The sequence below is a fragment of the Hermetia illucens genome, chromosome 5 (genome assembly GCF_905115235.1).
Source record: "Hermetia illucens chromosome 5, iHerIll2.2.curated.20191125, whole genome shotgun sequence".
In the NCBI taxonomy this organism is placed as follows: Eukaryota; Metazoa; Arthropoda; class Insecta; order Diptera; family Stratiomyidae; genus Hermetia; species Hermetia illucens.
Genome location: NC_051853.1, coordinates 61,249,833 through 61,273,451, shown reverse-complemented (window position 1 = coordinate 61,273,451; position 23,619 = coordinate 61,249,833). Strand labels below are relative to the sequence as shown.

Below are 23,619 nucleotides of genomic sequence, written 5' to 3'. Positions count from 1 at the left end.
GTAAGGCATACGAAGATGTTGCGCGTTGGACTAGTGGCCTGACACAGTTTGGTCACATCCGAAATGAGGATATCCGCGATCGTTATGGAGTTGCGCCCATCGTAGAGAAGTTGCGCGAGAGCTGTCTTCGATGGTGTGGTCATGTAATTCGTGCTAACGAGAATTCACTTGCGAAGATTGGTCTGAACATCGAGTCGATGGTAAACGACCAAAAGGCCGAAACAATGGTGGCTTGATACGCTGGATGGAGATTTAAAAGCCTCGAGATTACATCCAGATTAGGCATTCGATAGAGCTAAATGGCCAAACTAATCACGACGAGCCGACCCCGCTTGTGAACGGGACAAAGACTGAAGAAAAAGAAGAAGGAGGAGGTAATTGTTTGCACAACGAAAACTAAATTTTTCACATACATGAACGCATCAATGGACCTGCCGGTTTAGAAGCCATGTTACTTTTTCGATACTAGATGGCTTTGCATGCAAAACTGCAAAGGAAGAGTTTTTTCACTGCCTCCTTCACTATGACCGCCAGTAGACACCGAAGGCTCGGATCGAGAAAATACTATCACGCCATGGGTATGCCTTCTCCATTCACTTCGATGTCGGCAATGTTGTGACTTCGTTTCCGTTTACATACTAGGTAGACAGTTTTCCAAGGATTATTTCTCATGTTCACCGACGAAATGCCCCCAAGCTTCTGGCTTATTCGTCCGAATAAGATAATAGACTTCGCCTGCTTAAATTGATCGGCATCAACAACGAGGTTAACTTCACTTTGACGTTACGCGCTTTGGAATCTTTACGAAGAACATTCATCCACCACGTGACAGGCTTCAGTTACAACCACGGGTATTCCAACGAATCGACGTAAGTGGGGGATCGACACCACCCTAACCTCAACATACACCGATCCAGTAAAGTTCATGACTGGGCAAATGCATTTTCTGTAACATTGCCCAGCGCAATAATAGACTTCATTTTGTTATGGTGCAAGCTACGGTGCACCTTCCGAGATTCGTCACGGTATCGGACCTCGAGCCCATCACGTTCGTCATCACCATCCCTTACGATTACCGGCCCGCTTTCAAGGTCTACAGTTAGTCTGGTCTTGTGACAACTTTAGAGATAGATTCTAAGGAAGAAACATTTTTTATCGCGGCCTAATGTTCATCAGAGTGTTGCTCACAGTGTTTCATTCTCGAAAAAGTCTAAAACTATATTGGTCCTTTTTTGCAAAATACCGCCCAGTATGAAAAAAAAGCCATTAGAATATTGTTCAACAGACAAGTAGTAACGTATTCTTTCTACTTTGGTTAAAACCATTAGTGGCCTCATCTTTTATTGTTTTCTACTTATTTTTCCCCATGCTGATAATCTTCATTCAAGCTTTATAAGTATCCACAAGTTTTCAAACAATAAACTGTTTTTCTAACAACTCAGATTCCACCCAAGCAAACCATAGAAACCAAGTTTTGCTTGCCTCATACGTATGCCTGTACAGATATTCCTCTACTGAAGAAAGTCTACAATTCCAAAGAAATTCTGCATTTCAATTCCATAATGGAGCGAATTTGAATTGTAAAATTCCAATCAGAACAACAGCTAGATGCAAACGCTTCTATTGTCCCTTTTTGCACCCAAGAGATGCAAATTCCGTTGCTTTGAATAATCATTGACGTCAATCAAGTGCGCTTTATTTCCTCACAAAACGAGAACATCTTCTTGCTTGCGTTTCCCACAAATCAAACAATCAAAAGGACTCGTCCATGGTTTTTCCAGGAAAATCCTTATTCAGCACTTTCCATGAAGGATATACTGCCACGTAACTAATCAATTTGTCGGTTGACTAATCAAAATCGAGATCCATTTATCTTTTCTATGTGAAGGGTTTTCACCTGAATACCATCTCATTACAGGATGATAGCTTCATTTTTCGAGACCATAAAACATAAAAGCAATCAGACATCAGCGCTATAGTTCCACCTCTGAACATACCACCATATATAGGTATGCTGGATGCGTTCCAGGATCAAGCCGTCTCCCAAGTATACAAAAGGAGAAAGAAACTGTAGTCTAGGCCTAGAGAAAAACTCCTGTTTTTATGGAGAGACATTAAAGCATTGAAAGTCCGACGTTTCGGTCTATAAGCTCAGCACAATGCCCGGATGAGAAAGAAACCCACAAATCCTTGTAGGTTGAAAAAAAAAAGCTAGGAAAAATCTTCGGAAAAAAGTCAGAGGAGTACAAAAGCAAAACAAATTGTGCAGATGTATTACACGTTGGAAGATGGAAAATTGTTAAACACTAACACCTTTTTTCTGGTGACGATTAGTGTCGTCTTGCGTAAATTAAAACGTGTGGGAGCTAGAAAAATGGGGTGAAATTCTGTTTGGAATGTGTCATACAGCGGAAATCTGTATTTATTCTGAGGGGCCAAAGGAGCTCGGTACATATGTAAGGCCAAGGGGAAATATTTTTAACACAATTTATGAGATTTAGTACTTCAGGTGATTAAAAAGTAAATCGGTACAGATTGCTACATGTGTGTGTATTTTCACAGGCAATTCTTTAATTTTTGGACGATAAAGTCCAGCATAAATCTAGGATATTGTAAGGTGTCCTGATATCCATTTTCAAAACCTAGATATTTCCATTAAAGTCCTGCAAATTTGTTTTGCAACGTTTACATGCAGAGCTTTACGCGAAGGAAGGGAAAGTCATTCTATAAAAATGTCCATCCTAGAAGAGATAAAAGCAGTCCTGTTCATGGTCACCCAGAAAGGCATACACTTTCCATTGGAGAATTCTAAACACAATACTGCACACTTATTATGTATCAAGGTTCATTTACGCGCAAGGTTAGGTCCTTGCTGCCAGACTGAGGGGATAAATTACTAGGTCCACCTGAACAAGTCACCCTTCAGGGTTGTTCATTCACCAAGTGGTGTGTTTCCATTTCCGAGGTAGCGCGGGTCAGCATAATAAGATGGCTAAGGTGATTTCCATTCTAGATCCCCATCATGTTCAGATGTTTTTGTACAAAACAGCATCCTGATTATTAGACTCATCAATCTCCTCATTCAGTTTCAGGTTTTCGACTGTTTTAATTCCTTGTAGTTCTGTAGTAATTACAGCCCCACCGCCCCTCTATAGCACACCAATATTTCCCGTTAATGAATTAATTATTGCAGTTTTGCATGGCTCTCATTTTCCAGTTTTTTAAGGTTTTACTGGTATTCGTGGGTGCGATGGCTTTTTATGCCGTTCCTTTTCTTGGGAGTATGGGTTACAGCAGATTCGTACTTCCTCCTTAGGTTATCAAAAATATCTATGCTTATCGTATTCAAATGAGTACAAAAAATAAAGAGACGAAAAAGACATACAATAAACAAGCGAGACTCCGTACCGTACACAAATTGGCCCATCAGGTGGAGGCAAATCACCGCAATACTGAGAGCCAGGTGTCTACACCCAAGACCCAAACATTCAGCGTTAGGGCTAAGAAAGCGGAGAGCAGTGGAAATCGGGCCAACAAGGGAAATACCCCCAAGAAACCTAAGCCCGAGTCCCAGAAAGGGGAATTCTCGGGGCGATCAAGGATGAAGGGATGAGCCAGGAGATCCGCCGTAAGCTATGCTAATGCAGTAAAGAGCACTCAACTGGCCATACCCCTGAATATATTCCCGGAACAAATACTCACGTGTGAGGAGTAGGAAATAATTGAGAACATGATGGAAATGTGTAGGGGATGAAATAAGGGAAGAATGCTTCGGAGGACACATCGGTTGGAAAGCCCATCAAAGCCCCCGCAGAAAGGGAAGAATAGACTGGGACTCCTACACAAGACATCTGATTGATAACAAGGCTTATCTACAGGACACGGTGGCAGAAAGAGCGAAATAGAGCTAGAAGCCGTGGTGGAAGGCCTCAACAGAGTCGTCAATGACGCATATCAGGCCAGCTATCCAGCTAAGACAATTAAATCGTGAGGAATGTTCACTGGCGGAACAGAAACCTAGCCAGAATAAGAAAGGAGGTGCGGGAACTCTTTAACCGGGTGAAACAAATCGAAGACTGGCAATAAAGGAGAACTGACGACGTATAGCATCGCGATCAGGGTACCAAAATGAAACAGCTTTAGGGAATTCTGTGAAGGGATAGAACAAACCATAGGGGCATCAGGGCTATATAAAGCTATAGTCAAAGACAACACAATATCTTCTGTATGTATGAAGAAAGAAAACGGGAGATTAAATGAGAATGCTTCTCGGAACTCATTTCCCGGGGTCCTACCCTCCGCCTGGAGGCAATACTATTCCGCCTGATACTCAGATAACGGACAGAAGGGGAAAATTAGCAAAAGAGGTATGCTCGGAAGCTAGAGTAAGAGGAGCAGTGTCAACCTTTAAACCACTGAAATCACCCGAAGCAGATGGCATTTTCTCACCACTACTACAGAGGCATTGAAATCACCATAGGATCTCTCCTAAGAATGGTAAGGGGCAGCGTAGTATTGGGATATTTACTAAAAACATGGAGACAGGCAAGAGTAGAAAGCATCCTTTTCACCCTAAATCTTTCAGACCAATCTGCCCGACATCGTTCACTTTTACGTCGGTTCAGAAGGTAATAGACAACTATATAAGAACTAACGTTCTAATGTGCAATTCCCCACATCCATGTCAGGATATTTACCAAGCAGGTCGGTCAACCAAAAGTGCCACCATTAATGTGGAACATAGTAGTCCATGAACTTATTGCTTTAATCTGTAGGGGCAAAATATATACCGTAGGTGACAGAATCCGAACCGGACTGGAATCGGTGCAGGAAGGCGAGGCTTAGCATAAATCCAGTCGAAGCCAATATAGTCTCATTTAGTAAGAAGCGCCTGAGAGCCATTAGATTACATGGGTCGGAGGTGAAACGAGTAACAAACAGAGGTCAAATATTTGCAAATCAAAAACTACTCTGGAAGATGCATGTTGAAAACATATGTTGGAGAACCACAAGGACTGACTTCCAAGTCCATAGCAGAGAAAAAATGAGATGCACCTGGAAAATACTGCACTATATATATACTGCAATAATAGGGCTAATGATTATCTATGGGGTTATAATCTGGGCAGACGGAACAGAACTCAGTACAAGTTCCAACACTTAGGGAGTTACACAAACTTCAAAGACTAGTTTGCGTGTGTATCAGGCGGGCAATGATATAAAATCGATATCAAAAGGTCCCTTACCTCCCGTCCCGTTTGTCAAATGCACGCTCATATTAAACATGCTTGGTGATACTGACATAAGGATCTTTATGCATTTCCTTTTAAAAATGGTTTATGAGGAAATCCCAATTTCAATTATATAGAATCAATTACATTCAATCGAAGTTCGATAAAATAATGGAGAAATGGACATGCCAGCCTTAAAACAAGTTGCGACATCTATGAATTGCTATCTAGTCCTTTCAGCGCTTCATGGATGAGGTGCTAATGGAATCCTATTGATATTACATTTGTGATATTTTAATCCCATTAAACAGACACGAAAGGCACCAGCAACCAGCACGAATCGTTTTGGAGGGTCTTAGCCACTTTGGCATCGTAGGAAAATTAGTCCGAGCAAAGCAAATACGTGCCTGCATGCAAACATTGGTATCCCCACTGGAAAGACCGAGGAACTGGCAAGAGACCTTTGGAAAAGGCGAATTGATATTTACGCTCTATAAGAAACAGCATAGTGTGGGCCCAAAAGTTGGGACGATGAACGAATTAAGGTTCGTGGAAAGACACGCCTCTGCCACAAGTTTTTCGACGATAAAAGGCTAGTCAACTGGCAAATTTGCAAGAGTGCCAATCGAGAAGGAATGAAAGCAATCGCTGTTACCCGATCTTTTCAATAAACTCGACACTCGGGATGGCAAGAGAAATTCGTATTGACTTGTCAAATCCGACACGAACACACGAGATACTGTACACTTCTGTTGCGTTAATGAAAATAACAGTTGTTCGCTTACCGGACTGCGAGCCATGATGGATAGGTGGCGAGAATATTTGAAGGAGATTTAAACGGAGCAATTCCACCTGTCAGCGCGGCTGGAGTCAAAGGAGCAATAAAACAAATCCAATCGGGGAACGCAACAGGACCTGACGACATCCCATCTGAGATCTGGAAAGCGAAGAGTTGAAACCAAGCTCTGTGGCTCTGTGACGAAAGAAGGAAGTAGGCTTCACCGTTTAAATATGGAAAAAAAGGTAGTTGAGCAGAATGATCAAATTACCTTCCGATCCGGTTGCAGTCCCATAGCATGAAGATTTTTGAAAGCACGCTTGAGAACTGTATTCGCAAAATCGTTCAAATAATTGTGAATCAAGCCGAGTTTGCCAAGAATTGCGGAACTACTGATGCAATACACCCTGTGCGGTTACGCCGGGAAATCACTTGATAAAATGGTTGTACCCGACTTAACATATTTTAGAAGATTGTGATGAGATGATATATGCATCCCCTATAGGTTTTCCTAAAAAGAGGGCAAGTGTTTCAAAAATGTGAAGTCGTTTCGCCAGAAGAACCGTGCTGCAACCAGCAAGCTGGCAACTTGGAAGTTCAAAAAGGAAAACAACAATTGGGACGAGTTTCTGCTTTTCAATTAGACGATCTCATCATTAAACTAATTATTTTTGTTCAGAAGTTGAACTTATTTTGGTGCTCCTTAATTTCCACAGGACCCTGAAAATTAAAAATCAGATCCTTACATCCTTTTTCCTTTTACTTAAAATAGCATTTCAACGTAAGTTTTGGCGACAATCCTACTTGAAAGTTACAATCAGTCAAGGATTAAGCGTTTCCCCAGAGCCCAGAACAACGAACAACAAGAACAAGGACTAGATTTAGTGGTGGCTTTTATTTCGCACTGCTTTCTCCCTATTTTTTCCATCTACAAGCATTAATTAAGCCACAACTTGTGTGTTAACATCCCCGTTCTTTGGGTGGGGTGTGGTACTGCAAGAACAACAGGTGACGTTTCACTACGTCCCGTTAAATAGAATAAAAGGACATGAGTCGTAGGAAAAACGGGTAGGCGTCGAGAAAGGAGTTTGGGGGTGCGAAGACGGGAAAAACAAGGTGCAAAACGGTTTACCAGTGACAGCTACTCCTCCGTAAAGTGTCGTGTGCGGAATACGCTTACAATTACCCGCTGCTCCCCATACGTACGTGTACTGAAATCAGCAGTGAAGTAAGAAGTAACAGGTGTTTGATAAGTACTACTACAATACTTGGCTGGGCGGTGGTAGCATTTCTTGTGGGGGGTGTGTGATGGATAACGCAACATATATAAAAGGAAGCAACCAACAAATGGATGAATACAATGTGGAAAAAATCGTACGGAACAAAGTGGAATGGTAAATGGTGTGGGTGAACGTGTATTTAAACGAACAAAAGGGAGAAAATATAACAAAAAATAGAAAAAAATATCGCAATGTATTTCTATAACGCAGGATGTGTTGTATTTAATATGGACGTGATATATAGGAGTAAAAACGACACGAAAAGAGACAAATAACTGTGTGTAGTTTTTTTGTAAGCATTTACAGACTGAACATTGTAAATTACCTTTTTCAATTTTCGATGCGGAACCGGCTTTGGTGGCGACAAGGGCTGAATGTTGTCACTTAACGATGATCGCTTAATCTAGCATGCAATTAGTATTATGGTTTCGAGTTTTATGCTTTCAATTTGTTTTATTTGTTTCGTGTTATATTTTGTTAAATTAAATGTTTAGAAAATATAGTTTGGATACAAAATAAGAAAAAATTTATTGGATATAAGAGGAATACCTAATAGTACAAATTTCTGCTCTACTTACTATCGTTCCGAAAGAATTTCAGAGCCGATTTTTATTCGTTTGTGATGGTCATTTACTGCCGGTCTAATTAAGCTTGATTTCGCCCAATGTAAATCTTTTACCAGGTACTCATGAAAGGTATTTCAATAGGAACGATATGATTCTAAAACACTATGACTACCACATTTGTTATATTAAAAACGCGTGTGGGAAAATAGCTTTTGTATTTAAGGTAATGCCATGACCTTATATTTTACTTGTGGCATGTAGCACTGCGCCCATAAAAATCACCTAACTCGTAATACCCCTCCCTGGCGCCAAATTATCCTCAAGTTTCTACAACAGAGCAGATTCGGTGAATCATGATCACAGGAAAATAATATCAAAGAGGAAAAGATATTGCTTAAAACTTTTAAAACAATTTCGTCCACGCCAAACGAAACGACCATCCTCCTCGTTTGCCGAGCAAGGCAGCAAAGGCAATGTCATTGTTGATAAAGAGGGGTACCGACGATAGAGTGCAACGTCGCCGGACTGCGCTTTGGACCACAACATTTTCAGAAATTGCGCGGTCATATTCGCTCTATTAGTTTCGCTAGAATTCCCTTCCTGAGTAGAACTTTTTGAATATATTTCGAGTTTACATAATTAAAAGCCTCCTCGAAATCCATGAAGATCAGTTGATCTGAACTTCGAACACCGTCCCAAAATGTTGCCCAGGATATTAAGGTTAACATTGTAAGAGAGCCCGGAGCGTAAAATAGTCTGCTTCCTATAGACCCAGCTTTCACCGTATTCCTTGATGCGATCCAGGATAATTTTAGCTATTATCTTTGCCACCGCAAAGAATCCTGATGATTATGTGCCTGTTGTGAGCTGACTGGAAAATATCTCGGATACTCAGGACTTACGAATGAGCGGAAGTGGGAGCTATGCAGAGACTGCAGGAGCTCCAAAGAACAATTCCGCAAGGTGACCGTCAAATTAAGCGGCGTTGCCCCGCTTGAGGGCATTGATGACCAAGATGACATCACTTTTGTTTTGAGGAGCAGTCCGTATCCGCATGCCACGTTGACTCCTTTATCCATCCAGCCTGATCGTTATCGTGGACTATCGAAAGCCAAACGATCACTTGCAAGTTCTTTCTTGATAAGGTATATGGTGGCGAAATTATTACTACCTCAATAATAACTTCGCTTTTGTCATGTCATAGCTACGCTGCACTTCTGCAAATTAGCCACGATACCGGAGCTCAAGCGCATTACGTTCGCCTCTACTTGCAGCAATGGGAACAGCCTTCAGCTTCCTATTCGCGTTATTTGCCTCTGTTTCGTCTCCGCTGGATAGTGCGCTCTTGCAGTCCAACCTTGACTCTTTGGTCCGTGGGTGCTCGGTTAACAAACTTCGCTTCAGTTTCCACTTCATTGATATCCTCAATCGAGCTTCCAAAATGTCTGGTTTTATTCTACGCTCCTCCTCTGACTTTACGTCAAGCTTTACTTAACACTTTTCAACATCCTTGAATATCTCTGTGTAGTTCGGTCCCCAATATAAATAAATAAATTTGTCATGAATAATCTATTGATGCTGATACCAACTTCCGACGCAATTTCAACGATGGGGTGGCGGTGATTACCCTCGATAAGGCAACACCAGATGCTCCTGAATCTATGAATGTGGCCATTTCTTACTTCAATTATAGCCACCTATTATTCAGATCTCTAGTAAGAATGTCAACTCAAAATTCCTATCTATCATAGATACAGTGGCGGAAAAAAAGTTTTTAACGATGTTTTCTGTTAAAAAATGAATGTATTTTTAATTTTTATGTTATATAGTACATATGATTTTGTAGCATACTTTATATAAAGTGAGATGTGTTATTTCAATTTTCGAAAAAAGTCTTCATAAAGTAATCACTTTCAGTCTCGCCATTTTTTCATTGCTGGGATTAATATTTCCAATTTATGGTTAATTTATCGGAGGAAAAACCTGATCAATGTAATTTTCTTGATTTTCTCTTGATGATTTCAGAATATGCTGTTAGAAACACTTCCTCGAGAGGCTGAAGCCCCTTATAGTTAAAGTGATATAAAAGGCCCTAGTCAGAGAGTCGTTGCTGAGGAATTTAACATCTCGCAATCCGATTCCATAACACGAACCCCGTTACAAGAAGGAAGGGTAGCGGAAGTTGGTAATCACGACAGGTATATTTTGCGATGAACAATGCAATTTGTTTTTTTTTGTCTTATTTATGTTAAGTTATGTTGTTCTATATCCAGCAATGCAAAACCGATTCCTAATCGACAAACTCGAAACGCATAAAATCGACAAAAATTGTTACGAAATATAATGGTTCGCAAAAAAGAACGTTGAATGGAGCCTAAAAGGCTGGACCGCCCTATCTTATCAAAATGTATCCCCTTTTCAACAGAAGCGATTCGTCAAGTTTGACTACCTTTTAGAAAACGTTAAGACACCAAAAACCGAGTTCTGCGTTCAAACATGAGGCCGGACCTATGATGGTGCTCTTTGGTTTTGATATATATGGTCCAATGTTTAAGGTTATAGTTTCAACGGCTGCAGCCAAACATTATAATTTTTTATCATCATTGGTCCTTATTCTCACGACAAATCGGGTAACAATTGCATTTTTAAACACATCAACAATCCGGAACTTTCATCTCGAATGCCGTAGAGTTGGCTGGACGACAATGATATAAACGCCCATCTATGGCCTGCATAAATCCCTCACCTGAATCCGAAAATCTATGGAAAATTATTGACAAAAAGGTCAAGGAACAGAATTTCACAAAAAAAGTGACCTACATACTGCCAATGAGTAGAGTGCGCGAGATTTCCATTGAATCTGATTTTTTGGTCTGTTTACTCCATGCTTCAGCGCGGTCGTGCAGTTTTTACTGCGAAATTATATACGACAAATTATTGAACCTCTAATTAGCATACTTGTACATTTTCTCATTTTTATTCAAGTTAGTTTCTAGTAAAGATTTCGTATTTTCGAAATTTTTTTTTTGCCCAAAATATTGACAAAAGTGGCAAGAATGGATTGTGATACTTTTTCTTTAAAATTAAACATCTTATTCTATATAAAATATGCTGCAAAATCATATATAAACATATAATATAAAGATTAAAAATATATTCGTTCTTGGACTACTTTTTTCGGCACTCTATGGAGAACTCTCCTGTGACAAAGGAGCTACACTCACAGGTAGTTGCCGTGAACGAAACCGCGAGTCGTCTACACATTTTTAACAAAGAGACTATGTGGATGTTCTATGCTCCACAAATGAGTATACAGGAGACAGATTTTTCGTTGTCCCTTAGATGCAGGAATTGTTTCAGTCTAGCTTTTGGTAAAAATTTACTTATTAAGTTAGCTCAGTCACTAGCGGCTGGATATTTCCCTTTTATTTCCGAGTACTTTCAGCCAGATTTCGTTTCATAATCCTCTTTCTCCTTCCTTCCTTTGACACGGAAGCTAAGAAATTAGAACCAAACCCCAAAGCGACTCCTTTGCATAAACTCAAAACTGTAACCAGCGTGTAAATTTTTAATCTACAAAACAATTTGGACACCTTTCTTAGATTAGATAGATTAAATTCTTAGATTTGCGGAGCTCAACTCTAAGGATAAACGAGTATCTCAAATGATAACCGGTGCTCCATGTTAAATGAAGTAATCGAAGATCCACAAGGACCTGAAAATTCCAACTCCCCGGGGTGAAATTGCTAATTTATTAGATCGGTAAAAAAGCTGATGAATCAAGTGAATATACTAGCTAAAAACTAAGGCATGGAAATTAAAAAGCTGACTCTCATAACTGATTGGTGATCCACCTAAAGCATGTCAGTCAGCCAAATATTTTTCAATTGTACAACCACATCGTTAGAATATGGATCTTCGTTTTCCGTCGATGTTAATATTGACCGGACTGCCAGTAGTTTACCGGCAACACTACTGAGTGTGGTTGGATTGAAAGTTTCCATCAAAGGTACCCACCAAAAGCAAAGCAGGGCAGATAAGTATTTATGTTAGCTTTTTGGTAAGTTCTTCTATCATAGAACATATCGTCTCCATTCTGACAACCTGCAGGATTAACGAATCTGCACTTCGATTGTCAAATGAATATTCTACTACAAAAGTTTATTGTAACAATAGGTCTTCACCTTTTCCATTAATATAATATTATTCTCCAAAAATTGTTTTCCATAATAAAAAAAATACAATTTTGCAGTTTTGTAGTTTGCCACACTGCAGACGATATACAGCTTGATGACATTACCCTGACCTATCTCCCACGATAACAACAAGAGTTTTTCGTCGTGATTTTACATATATTGCATGTTGGCTAAAATGTAAGGCAAAATATCATTACTGATTTTAAGACTTATGTTAGTTTTCGGCATAACTCTGATGAATTGGTAGCTACAGAAAATTCGAGATCCCTTCTTGGTAATTACGAAAAACACGCACATAAAATTAGTCCAAGGCGCAAAAGGAACACGCAAGAACAAGGTTACAGTTAGCAAGCAAATCGCTTAGGTGTAAGATTGCGCATAATCCTGTGATGTTTTTTTGCGAAATAAAGTAGAAAAACTAGAAAACACTTTTCTGGCAGAAGAACCAGCCTTTGACATTCTGGACAGATTCCCCTTGGTAGTCCATTGTTTTAACTGTGTTCTTATCTCCCTAAAATAATAGTGCATCCAAGTTTCAACTTCAGTGATTGTGTGTGTATGAAGTAGGCGGGAGGCTCTGAACACTCAGGTCGTAGTGGTCCATTTTACTCGACTCCAAGGGAATATCCTAAATTCTTTTATGTATCGCGGGATTTCACATGTCCAACTAGTGAATTATTACCAATCGGAATGCCCACAATACTTCCGTAAGTCTTACAGCTTTTCGATAGGATAAGCTTTGGACTATGTTTGTTAGGTTCTGACAGGGAAAGTTTGGTGTTTAGCAACATTAAGCTCAGCCACCAGACATTATGGGAAACTTTTTCCGAGTTTTCAACAGCAGCATTAGACAATACTACTGACATCCCAATTGCTGATTCCAGTCTCGGCAAGGGGAAATTGAACCCTCTTTTCCTAAGGCATCGGGGATTTAATTTCTCCCTACCCCAGAGTGATCAGACCCGGAGTAGTTTCACCATAATAAATTTAGAAACAGAGTTCAATCGGATTCTACACTCCTGAATGATTTTTGAGGTAATCAAAGGACTGCTCAACAGCCAGATTGCAATGCACCTGCCCACTTCTCGTTTTTATTTATTCCTACATTCTCTTCTTGTTTCAGAACTCTGTTGTTTTCGAGCCACGATGTAGAAGACCTCAGTATATTCTGCCACGTCTGGTTCATCTTAATTTTCCCAATGTTTAAAGGTAACTTTATGTCTTCGACCAAAATCAACTAAACGCCTTCAAGATTCTAATTTATTGTTCCTAAACTACGCTAAGAAAGCATTGGAAATATTTATTCAAACAAGTTTTTAGTCCAGAACTTGGGTTTGTGAATGCCACCCAAACAGCCATCTCTGAATGCGGCTTATTAAAATTTCAACATGTAAACTGATGGCGATATATCATTAACTTATTCACACGATTGTCAAAGAATTACTGCGGGTCCAAAATAACTGAAATTTTGGAAAGTGCCTATCAGAGATATTAACAACTAAAACTTTTCAGATAGACCCCGTAATAGAAGCAGTTTTTAGGACGCAGGAAACACGAATTAGGCTATATTCATATAATCCAGCAATTGTTCCATACATTCACAAAGAGTGTATTCATACAATCCACCAGCAGGCATTCCGGATTCGGCCAGATGTAGCTGAGCATAGGTCAGAATTCTTGCAAAGAATATTTTCCCCATGCTGGAAAGTTTCCCAGTAGTGAGATTGAAAAGCTACTCCATTAGAAGTGAAGAAGTACAGACGCAGCATAAATCATGCACATGAGTTTTTTGGTAATTGCTCCATCGGAGGTCAATCTATATCAAAATATACCTCTCACCTAGTATGGAACAATTCTTGCGCATTATGCTGGACACGCTAGCTGCTGGATGGTATGAATAGAGCTTTTTATTTTTTGAAAACCAAGATAACCAAATGCAGTGAAATGGCGTGCAGTGTTGTACAGCGTCATAGATTTTTTAAATGTAAGCGACCATTTGTTGGCATGAAAAGTAGTTTCTCGACAGTACTGTGCTGAGAACAATAGAATCAACAAAAATTGCTTCCACTGTACTATCTTATTTAAGCCACCTGCCTCCAGTTTTAGCATCCACCCTCCATAACCGCAAACAACTGGTTCTTGAAGTACTAACAACGGAAATGGCAAATTTCAACTTAACAGCTAACTTCTGATTTCTTTTTGATAATGTGATAATCTAATATCATCCATAAATTATACAATCAATTCATAAAAAAGAGAGATTGATTATGAAGATTGAATATGCTCTGTAAAAAGGGCTTATTTAGTCCGGAAATCACATCGTTCTTACTGAAAATACCTTACACAGCCCGTTCTTTCAATTAAAAAAACAATCTTGAGTCCTAACAAAGTATTCCATCTTATATCCAATTATTCCATTTCCAAAAAAAGAATAGAATCATATCATTAACAAGTCTAAAAAATCATGCGTTTAATTCATTTTGTCACGAATTCAACGATAGTCAATCTATTCTATTTCTATACTCCATACGTTCTATACATATTAATTCAAATTTATTCAAATTAAGGAGAATAAATTTCCACTTACCTTTATTGACGGAGGACCACTGGAATGGGAGTCGTTGTCAGCCAGGACGGATGGATTGTTCTCATCAACGACAATTATCTCATAATCGCCATCTTGGATCGTTCGCGAACCTGTTGGGGAAACATACTTAGTTTTGAAAACCATTTATAGAAAATATGAATTATGGCGAGACTATAAAGAAATACATTGCAATATGATAATGTAAGGAAATATGCAAAATTGAATTTAAAACATTTGTGCAGTAAAAGGATAGTAAATTTGAAGTGCCACTAAGCAATACTTGACCACTAGTATCTATGTTATCTAAGTATGCGTGAGCCGAAAGATTAGTTTAGAATGCAAGCTGCATTTCAGAGTTAGATGTTGAATCATTACCATCAGCTCGCTTTGGCTGAAAATCGTCCTTAAGTGTAAAACAAATTGTTATATTTAGTTTTTATGCTTTTAATGTTTTAGACAATTTACACATTTTATTCATTGTTCTCAGCGGAATGAACTTTCCTCCTTCGAATTGTTAATCTCTGAAATAATTTTGTTTCCTGCAAAGTAACGTTAGCGCTGCCATGAGTATCCCGTGGTCATATCAAGTATCGAGGGAAGCGCTGAAGGTATTTTTGGCAAATTGGTCCCAATTAGAAAGTGACGCGCCGATTCATATACTTCATATAACGCTAGATTAGACTACCAAATCACTGGATAAGCTTCTGCGAACCTTAGTGCAATTATGAAAACAACGCTTTCATTCTCATCATCTTAGATCAAATATTCTCAGCACTTAATGCAGAAAACAGTTGGAAATATTTTGGTTTGCCTATTCTAGAAATTCCATGATCCTTCAGATCATCCAGTGAAGTATCATCGATTTTCTTGCGTCCTCGATATTCTGACCATTAACACAGATAGGAAAAATGCGATGACCTTGATAGACAGAAAACCTTGGTTTTGTTGGTTATTATTTCCAGTACACCTCAGTTTACCTCCGTCAATAAGTCCAGAGTAATTTGGTTAGGGTTCATGACTCAGTGAGACATATTTTTGATGTTGTCAGTATAGTCGAGGTGTTAGAAAATAGATAACATAGCCCGTTGAACGCCTCCAAACTTTTCAGCCACGACAGCATGAAGCATGTCAACAATAACAGAGAAAGACATCGACGGACTTCATTTTCGTGGACTCCACTTTGTACTTAAAATTCCTCCAAAATTTTACTTGAACGCAGCACACTTTGTTCCATCATATGTTTTTTCTTTGATTGGTGGAACTCCCAGGTCTTGGTGAATATGGAGCGTAAGAGCGTACCGAAGTGATGGCTGTTAATATTTTCGGCTGCAGCCTTTGTAGAAGAAGTCCGTAGGTCCAAATTAATGTTTGTATGGTTTTATAGATCATGCAAGTTGGAATGTCTATTCAGCAGTCGAATAGGGTAGTGAATTTCAGAGTAGAGAGGGAGAGATTAGAGTTGGGTTGTGAAACTTTGCTCAGCGTAAATGTAGAATAGCATAAATAAAAAAATTTCCGATAGTGGCAGTATCTGTCGTATAGGAAAGGCACAACGAAGGAACGAGCAAACTGCTTTGTAACACCCTATTTTTGAAGTTAGATATCCATAAAAAAAGTCATTATTTATGACAATAAATTCTCTGGCTGTAATTCTGTAATAGTTTGTGAATAAGTCGAGGTAAAACAATTGTTTTTGAGGCAAACGTGGTAAATTTTGTCGACCGCTTATGCTAGATCTAAAACAGGAGCTGAGCAGAAGCACCTTCTTCAAACTTTCTGACTATTTTTTCATTTAGGCGACATACTTTCTCAGTATTGCTATTTTTTCACGTGAACAAGGATTGGGGAGATTTCCGTATCAAACTGTTGCAGAAATCCTGGGCGGAAAACCCATTTAACACATTTCCGAATAATTTTGAACACCTAGGTCCTCTAGGTGGTCAGAACAAGCTAATTTGAACACTCACTGATCATTTAATTTGGCATTATGCTGATGATCGCTCCATAAATGCTGAAGAAAATGGGGGCCCTTTTCCAACATTCCTCCGAACCCTATTGCCGTCTAGTGATGGGCGGACTGACCTATTCATAATTACCACTCCTCCCGATATGAAATAATACGAGGTTGAAATGTCGGAAAAGGAAAGAGGAAAAGTCGGATTTTCTAAAAAAATATTTGGAAACCCCTTTCTTCATCTTAATAGTTTCATTCCATAGCTTTTTTTCTTTTGCAATTTTTTGAAATGGTGGGGGTAGATTCTCGCTAGATCAGGTGCGTTCTGTAGCCGATTTATGAGCGTCATTAAAAAAGTTCATTGTCATGTCGAGTTTAACGCTCAATTTTAAGCATGCATTCGTTATTAGGGGTTTGGTAACATACTGTTAATATCTAAGCTGGTTAATTTTCTTTTACGTAATTTTTAAAGACACAGAAATATGAGTGCCTATATTCGAGAATGATGGCAAAACTGGAATGCTTTCGGCTGAATATGCCGAAATGGGTGAACAATGTCATTAGACCCAAAAATGCACAACAAATGTATTAAGAAACATTTTAAAGCAAATATTAACCTGTTTCTTTTAACATACAATAAAGATTCGTTATACAAATTGAAACAGCTTGAATTTAATCTTAAGTGATGTCGTTCATCATTCGGAAAGTATCAAAAGACAAAAGCTAAGTTTCCTAAGGTCTCTCTCATTATGTTCTCTATGGATACTGGGAATTGTTTCATGCTATGCAGAAACTGGAGCATCATTGATTTAACACTTCCTATCGAGTTGTGAGGGGTCATCAATTTGCATTGCTTCTGGAACGCCTGCATAACATAAGGACGGTAAGGTAATGCAGTACTAGTAGTAGAGAAAAGTAGTCTTGCCTATCATTATCGCATTAAAGATCGGTTGGAAACTTTGGAGCACTTGAGGTTGCAAATGCACTCACAGCAATGCGTATCAGCTGTCATTCTCAGAACACATAATCCAAAAAAAATCACCGTTTATATGAAGTCTGAGCCTCAATGTGGATGTTATTCAGATATCTCCGCAAATAAAATTAATAATAGCCTGCTTGAGTTGCTCCTCGTCTACCTTCCTCGTCTACCGCTTTGGGCCATTCAATTATTGGGCAAACCCATGCATGACATAGCCCACAATCATTTTGCCGATGTTTCTCAATGTATGTCCAATCCATTATGCTTAATTCGAATATGTTGATGGGGTGTTACGTCACTGATCCAACATTTTCATCTACATTACTGCGAGGCGGTGTTCATCGTCTTTGATAGTCGGCCAGCACTTAAAACCATTCAAGGCGGCAGGCCGGACGAAAATATGGGAGCTTTTGTACTTGAGACGTTCGTTAATAGCGCAGTTAACTGTTGCATATCTGGCCCATTCTTGTTCCTGTCCCCTGACCCGTTCAAAAGTGGGTAATCTGTCTGATTGAAAATCTTGAATTTGTTGGTATTTATTTCCATTCCGACTCAGTTTGTCTCGTTCTCCAAATCTAATCCATTTGGCGAAGGCCCATCATTCGGTGAGTAACCGAGAAGACCCTTTCAGCGAAGTTGAGCTCTTTGAGGAAGGAGGATTTTGCGCTATCATATATCGCTCTGATAGCAGCTACTAGTTTTACTAGATTCTCCTCATACATAGAGCACTCCAGATATATTCCCTATTGAAGCTGCCGACAGCTTTCATAAAATCAAGAAGAATAGGTATAACAAGGCACTTATCTCCGCGAACTGTTCGGAAGGAATTAATGTGGCCGATACAGGAAAATTCAGAGGGGAAACCAGCATGATCACTATAATCTAAGCAAAGAGTTTCAAACTAAAAATCCTTCCAAAAGCAGGAAAGTGCACATTGCGGCAGTTATTAGTGCCAGTGTGATACTCGACTTGCGTATACTACCAGTAATCACTCCAGTGTACAAAAGAACAGGATCACAATTCTCGCTCAACTAGGAGCCATTTAAGCAGACATATATTTGTTAGATTCATAAAGTAGAATTCTCAATGGCTATTGCGATTAGTGATGTAACTGTTTTTTGAAGTTTCGCACAAAAGATAATTTTATTAAAATCGTTTGTCTGTCTCCCTGCCTGCCAGACATGTTTTACCTGGAAATTGGAACTATAACCTCGTCGATTGAAATCAGTTTTCTACCAATTTAAGTCAAAAGAGTATGGAGAATGGTTTAAAATGTCCCAACTTGATGAGTCCAGTATTGTGTGCAAGAAACGCTCTCTCCTTTTTTGTCAACATTCCCATTTGTTTTGAATATCTTTCTTGAACTTACTTAGGATCTCACAGTATCCTGGAATATAATAAATCCGCGCTAAGGCAGAAGTACGACCAAAATGATCGCTTTTCGGTTCTTAGAAATAGTGGGTGTGATTTTTTTACCTGAATTTGAAATCTTGGATTTCTTTTTCCTTTGCAGATGGGGATATATAACTGCCTTTCTGTTTCAACATTGTAATGACCCATTCAGGTTTCATCTCCAGCCACAATCAAGCTTAGAAAATTCCCATCTCTCCATCCCCACCTTCGGAATTCTGTTGGTTGTTTTAGGACATATCTTGAACACAACTTTCGGAATACCGGCATTTCTGTAATTGTTCAATATAAGCGAGATCATCGCGGATTGTTTTCTCCATTTTTCTGCACTAACTTATGGTTCAAAATGGAAGGTTTTAGACTCGCCTGATGATTATGAACATTCGTTCAGCTTTCATTAGACTTACAACGCCACTTGAGTAGGATTGTTCCAGTGTTTTACCTCCGATGAGATGAAACCTGATAACAAAATGCACCTCATAGGCTTAGTTCACAAAAACGGGCAGTACGAGATGAATTGCTATGACGTCCACTAACTTCTGCCAATTGTTTTGAAAGGCTACTTGTGCAAGCGCACGAAAAACTGAACGTATGGCTCTATGGCTCTATGGCCAGCAGAACAGGGTGGGACTAACATATACTTTTGAGAGTTACTCCATAAAATTTCCATAAAATTTTGAAAAAGCTTGAGATCCTCCGTCAGAGCTAGTTCAGTGCCAATTATTGAAATGATAAGAATTATTACTACGCTATGCAGCCCACTGACATAGATCCACAAAAGTGTCTGTTTAATTCGTACGTTAAAGGGACTTTGGGACTCTTAGGTATTACAAAACAAACGTGACAATAACAAACGTGACAATTGCTAACAGTGCCAGCGTTGGGATTGCGTAGCTGAAAATATTTTCAAACAATTCGAGAATTTCAATGTAGAGCAGCTGAAAAGAAAGGTGGCGTCGCTGGAGCCTGTGAAGGTAAAATTATGGGAGCGACTTCGTGAGCCTCTGAGTGTACTGCAAAAACTTACGAGCATGCAACGACAGACAGAAATTATGAAATGCCACGAGAAAAAAATAGACAAAATTTTAGCAGACTTGGGGTAACTGGGAAGCAAAAGGCAAACATTCGAGAAGTAACAGAACAACAAGTAGAAAGTACAAAGTGGCTAAAGGATTCCCTTAGGAAAGATCAAGAGAGACAAGAGTAAATGTAGAGGGGTAAGATGAAAAGGCAATCCATAAAAAAATGGGAAGAGAGAAGATGGCAATGCAGGATGAGAAAGTCATGCGGGAACTTCCAAAACCGCAGGTGGTGTTCACCCGCGAAGTTGAAAAATTATCGAAAGAAGATGCGAAATTGGACATAGATACCAGTAAAGACATTAGAAAACTGCAACAAATGACTATTCGATAGATGTTAGGCTAATAAGCGGAAAACGCGAAGGAGCAGGAAAACGTCGAGCAGCAACTCTCAAGATAGTAGTAAGGAAATCCGAAGATACAAAGAGTCAATATAATGATAACAAGAATAATTCGAGGACTTTTAGAACAAAGGTAAGAATAGTCATATGGCAGGGAATCTAAAAGCAACGTACAATCCATTTAATGACTTGAAAACAACGGCTTGCCTAGCTATGAAATTGCTGAAGTTAACGTTTACGTGCATTTTGAAAGCTAGTGTTATAATAGACTCCCCACCTTATTTTCATAGTACAATTTAACAAAATCCTCAAAAACCGTTTTTGAAAAAATATTATACTTTTTAAGTTATTAGCATTTTAAATTTCAACCAAATACAAATGCACTAAAAAGCTCGCGCCTTTGGGAGTGACGTCACAAACCGCGTCAAGAAACTTCAGTAGATCGGTAACTGGCAATTGCTCATTAAAACCTCAAAATTTCGAAGTTAATTTCGCGCGTGAAATGTGAAGAAGGGCGGCGAAATATTGTTTCGTACCTTGCTGCAGAAATAATTCCGTAAAAATCGCGCTGAAAGCATTTTGAGCTGCTTCAAAAGGAAACATTGGATTTCGACAGAATCCAGTTTCTCTGAAATCAGGTTTAAATTGTGAGAATCATTTCAATGTGAATAAAACTTTAATTCCAATCTTAATTGATAATAAACGATTGCGTTAGAATTTTGTGTCACTATTACTCAAATTCAGATCAAGTCACAAGAGAAGAGATACCTCAGAATAATCAACCGGGCCAAGGTTCTAATCCAGCTCAGCGCAAATTTATTTTTTTTGCGGCTTGTCAACCTTTCAGAAACGTATGTTCCATTGCCACCCAGGTGAGATGTCAGAATTTGCTATATAATTTGTTACCATCGCTACCAAAACGTAAGATAAATTGAAGGATTGTTCTTTCACGCAACAATTACCCACTTTTCTGTTAATAACTGATTGATTACTTTAAAAGTAAAAAGTAACAAACACTACACCGTACCTTACGTAGATAAGATCCAAATTACTCGCTCCGTGACGTCACTAGAAGTGTCAGCCAATCATGGCGTTTTCTTTTCCGTCTTGTCAGAATTCAATTTTGAAACCAACTACTAATTGGCGTCAAAAAAACATATAGTTACGCGGGGATTCTATTGGACCAGAAAGAGGCACTTAACACGGAATTATAAGAAGTGAAGGGAACAACTACTGTGAGTAGGGCGAAATGGTGCACAAAAGAAGATCGGACAAGTTGGCAAGCAAGGATACACCAGCAGCATCGTGATGCGATTCAGTAGTGTTTGGCCTTTGTGAAGCTATTGTGAAGGAAAGGATGACTCTGAAGCAAGTATGGCAAGGCTATAGAAGCGATCTAAAAGTTTAGGAGACAATTAATTTTGAAGAACAGAATCAACTCTGTCAGTTCCCATAAAGAATTCACAACCGGGTAAGGAAAAATTACTAGTACCGAATGACAAGCGATCCAGTGATACGGTTCCATGGAAATAATGTGTACAATTCGTACTACTGCTAAGAATTACGTGCGAGCACGGACAGACAAGTGACCATCCACCTAACAAAACAATAGGCGCGTACGACGTAATCCAAGCCACATATCGTTTCTCACCAGAGCCTTTGTGGTTCGAGAAACCAAATAAGGGTTAAGGCAACTTTCAGTTCATCTGGTATAAACTTCAGATTTTCATCTATAGCAGACCAAACCTCTCGTGAGTAGAAGTGTGCTTCAGGTGTGTGAGCACTTCCGGCCAATACTACGGTAACCTTGGAAGTTTCACATTTAATGTGTACTACTATGTAGACAACCAATAACAACCACGAGAATACTGAAGATATTTATATGTACATTTAGCATTTTCCAATACCTTAGTTTGCAGATTTTGCCTTGACTCGAGACCCGATGGATAAACATAACCCTGGGGCTTTGAATTATGAGCGATTAAGATACTTTATCGAAAGCGCACAGTGAACTTTATCGCATATTAAAACACCCTTTAGCACCTCTTGAACGATTTTGAAACGCAATGCGGAATCAGTAATGGCGAAGTTTCAAAGTTGAATTTTACACACGATTTGCTGATATTGCTATTATGTAGTTGAAAGATTCCTTCAATTTGACATTTTAAATTTACATATCTTCGTGATTCCAGCCAGCACGTACCACATGCTCAATCGCACCTAATGAAAGCTCTCATAAGAGATTGATTATAACCATATCCTTTCTGCAAATAACTTTGAAATTCGAAAATTATGAAATACAACCCTCGCAACAGACTTAAAGTGGCTATCTTTTCCCTGTTCATATCCATCCAACTACATCATGAATAATAATTTTATCGATCTTATGTTGGTAGTCACCAGTATCGCTCAATTCGATTACGACAATGAAAACTTGAGCAAGAGGCAAGCGGACGGGCACAAGGTTTATACGAGGACGATTGAAGGCGAACCTTGAAAAGGATGGATATGTGCGCTATGCAGAAATTGTGTTGATCGGGTGAAAGTTGCCCGTTATCCATAATATCCGCTATCCGTTGCCGTGTAAGGACCCGAGCCAAGTGCTCCATACGATTTTATGCTCTATTTGTTTTAGAGGCAAACCCATTTTGTATTTATTACTCGGTTGAACGCTCATATGCAATCCTTGTTATATCTTCATACATTTGTGTGCAAGCTTACATACATATGTGTATGCACACATATGAACGGTAAGTTTATTGGAAAGTGTTTGTTTTTATGCGTCTATTTCAATAAAAAGACATGTAAATTCGAATCGAATCAATAGGTTTTCACATTCACTGAATCTGAAAACCGTTCGTTACGATTTCCCCTCCAGAGCATTTGCTCTAGGATAACAGGTGAATTTCATGCTTCCTGAAAATGGTAATGATATCCCTGCTTAACGAGTTTTTTTTTTAAGTTCAATTCATATGCGAAATCTGATTGGATTCATTGAAATGATTTCGATATATTCCAGAATCATTGAATGGAAAATTTTAAACTGGAAAATATACCTCTAGGACGCCTAGATTTATTTGAATATTTTACAGATTTAGGATGAGCGCTGTAATTTTTAAACCTATGGAGAATTAAATATTAATCACTGAAATGCTAATTCCTGATAGGAAGGTTACTGAGTAAGGACAAAGAGGCAGGGAAGAGGGGAGCGGAAGGAA

At 39.0% G+C, this 23,619-nt stretch overlaps 1 protein-coding gene across 14 annotated transcripts in view; it reads right to left on the bottom strand.

The window, feature by feature from the left end:
* The window catches only part of LOC119657303 (neurobeachin), a 511,509-nt gene that overhangs the window by 29,788 nt on the left and 458,102 nt on the right, over nucleotides 1-23,619 (bottom strand). For 8 of the 14 annotated variants that reach the window (XM_038064152.1, XM_038064148.1, XM_038064154.1 and 5 more), the window contains 2 exons: nucleotides 14,639-14,748; nucleotides 7,615-7,692 (listed from right to left, as the gene is read on the bottom strand). In XM_038064152.1, the coding sequence (XP_037920080.1) occupies nucleotides 7,615-7,692; nucleotides 14,639-14,748 (188 nt within the window). The remainder of the gene's footprint in view (nucleotides 1-7,614; nucleotides 7,693-14,638; nucleotides 14,749-23,619) is intronic. The other 6 variants (XM_038064151.1, XM_038064159.1, XM_038064162.1 and 3 more) reach the window with 1 other exon arrangement.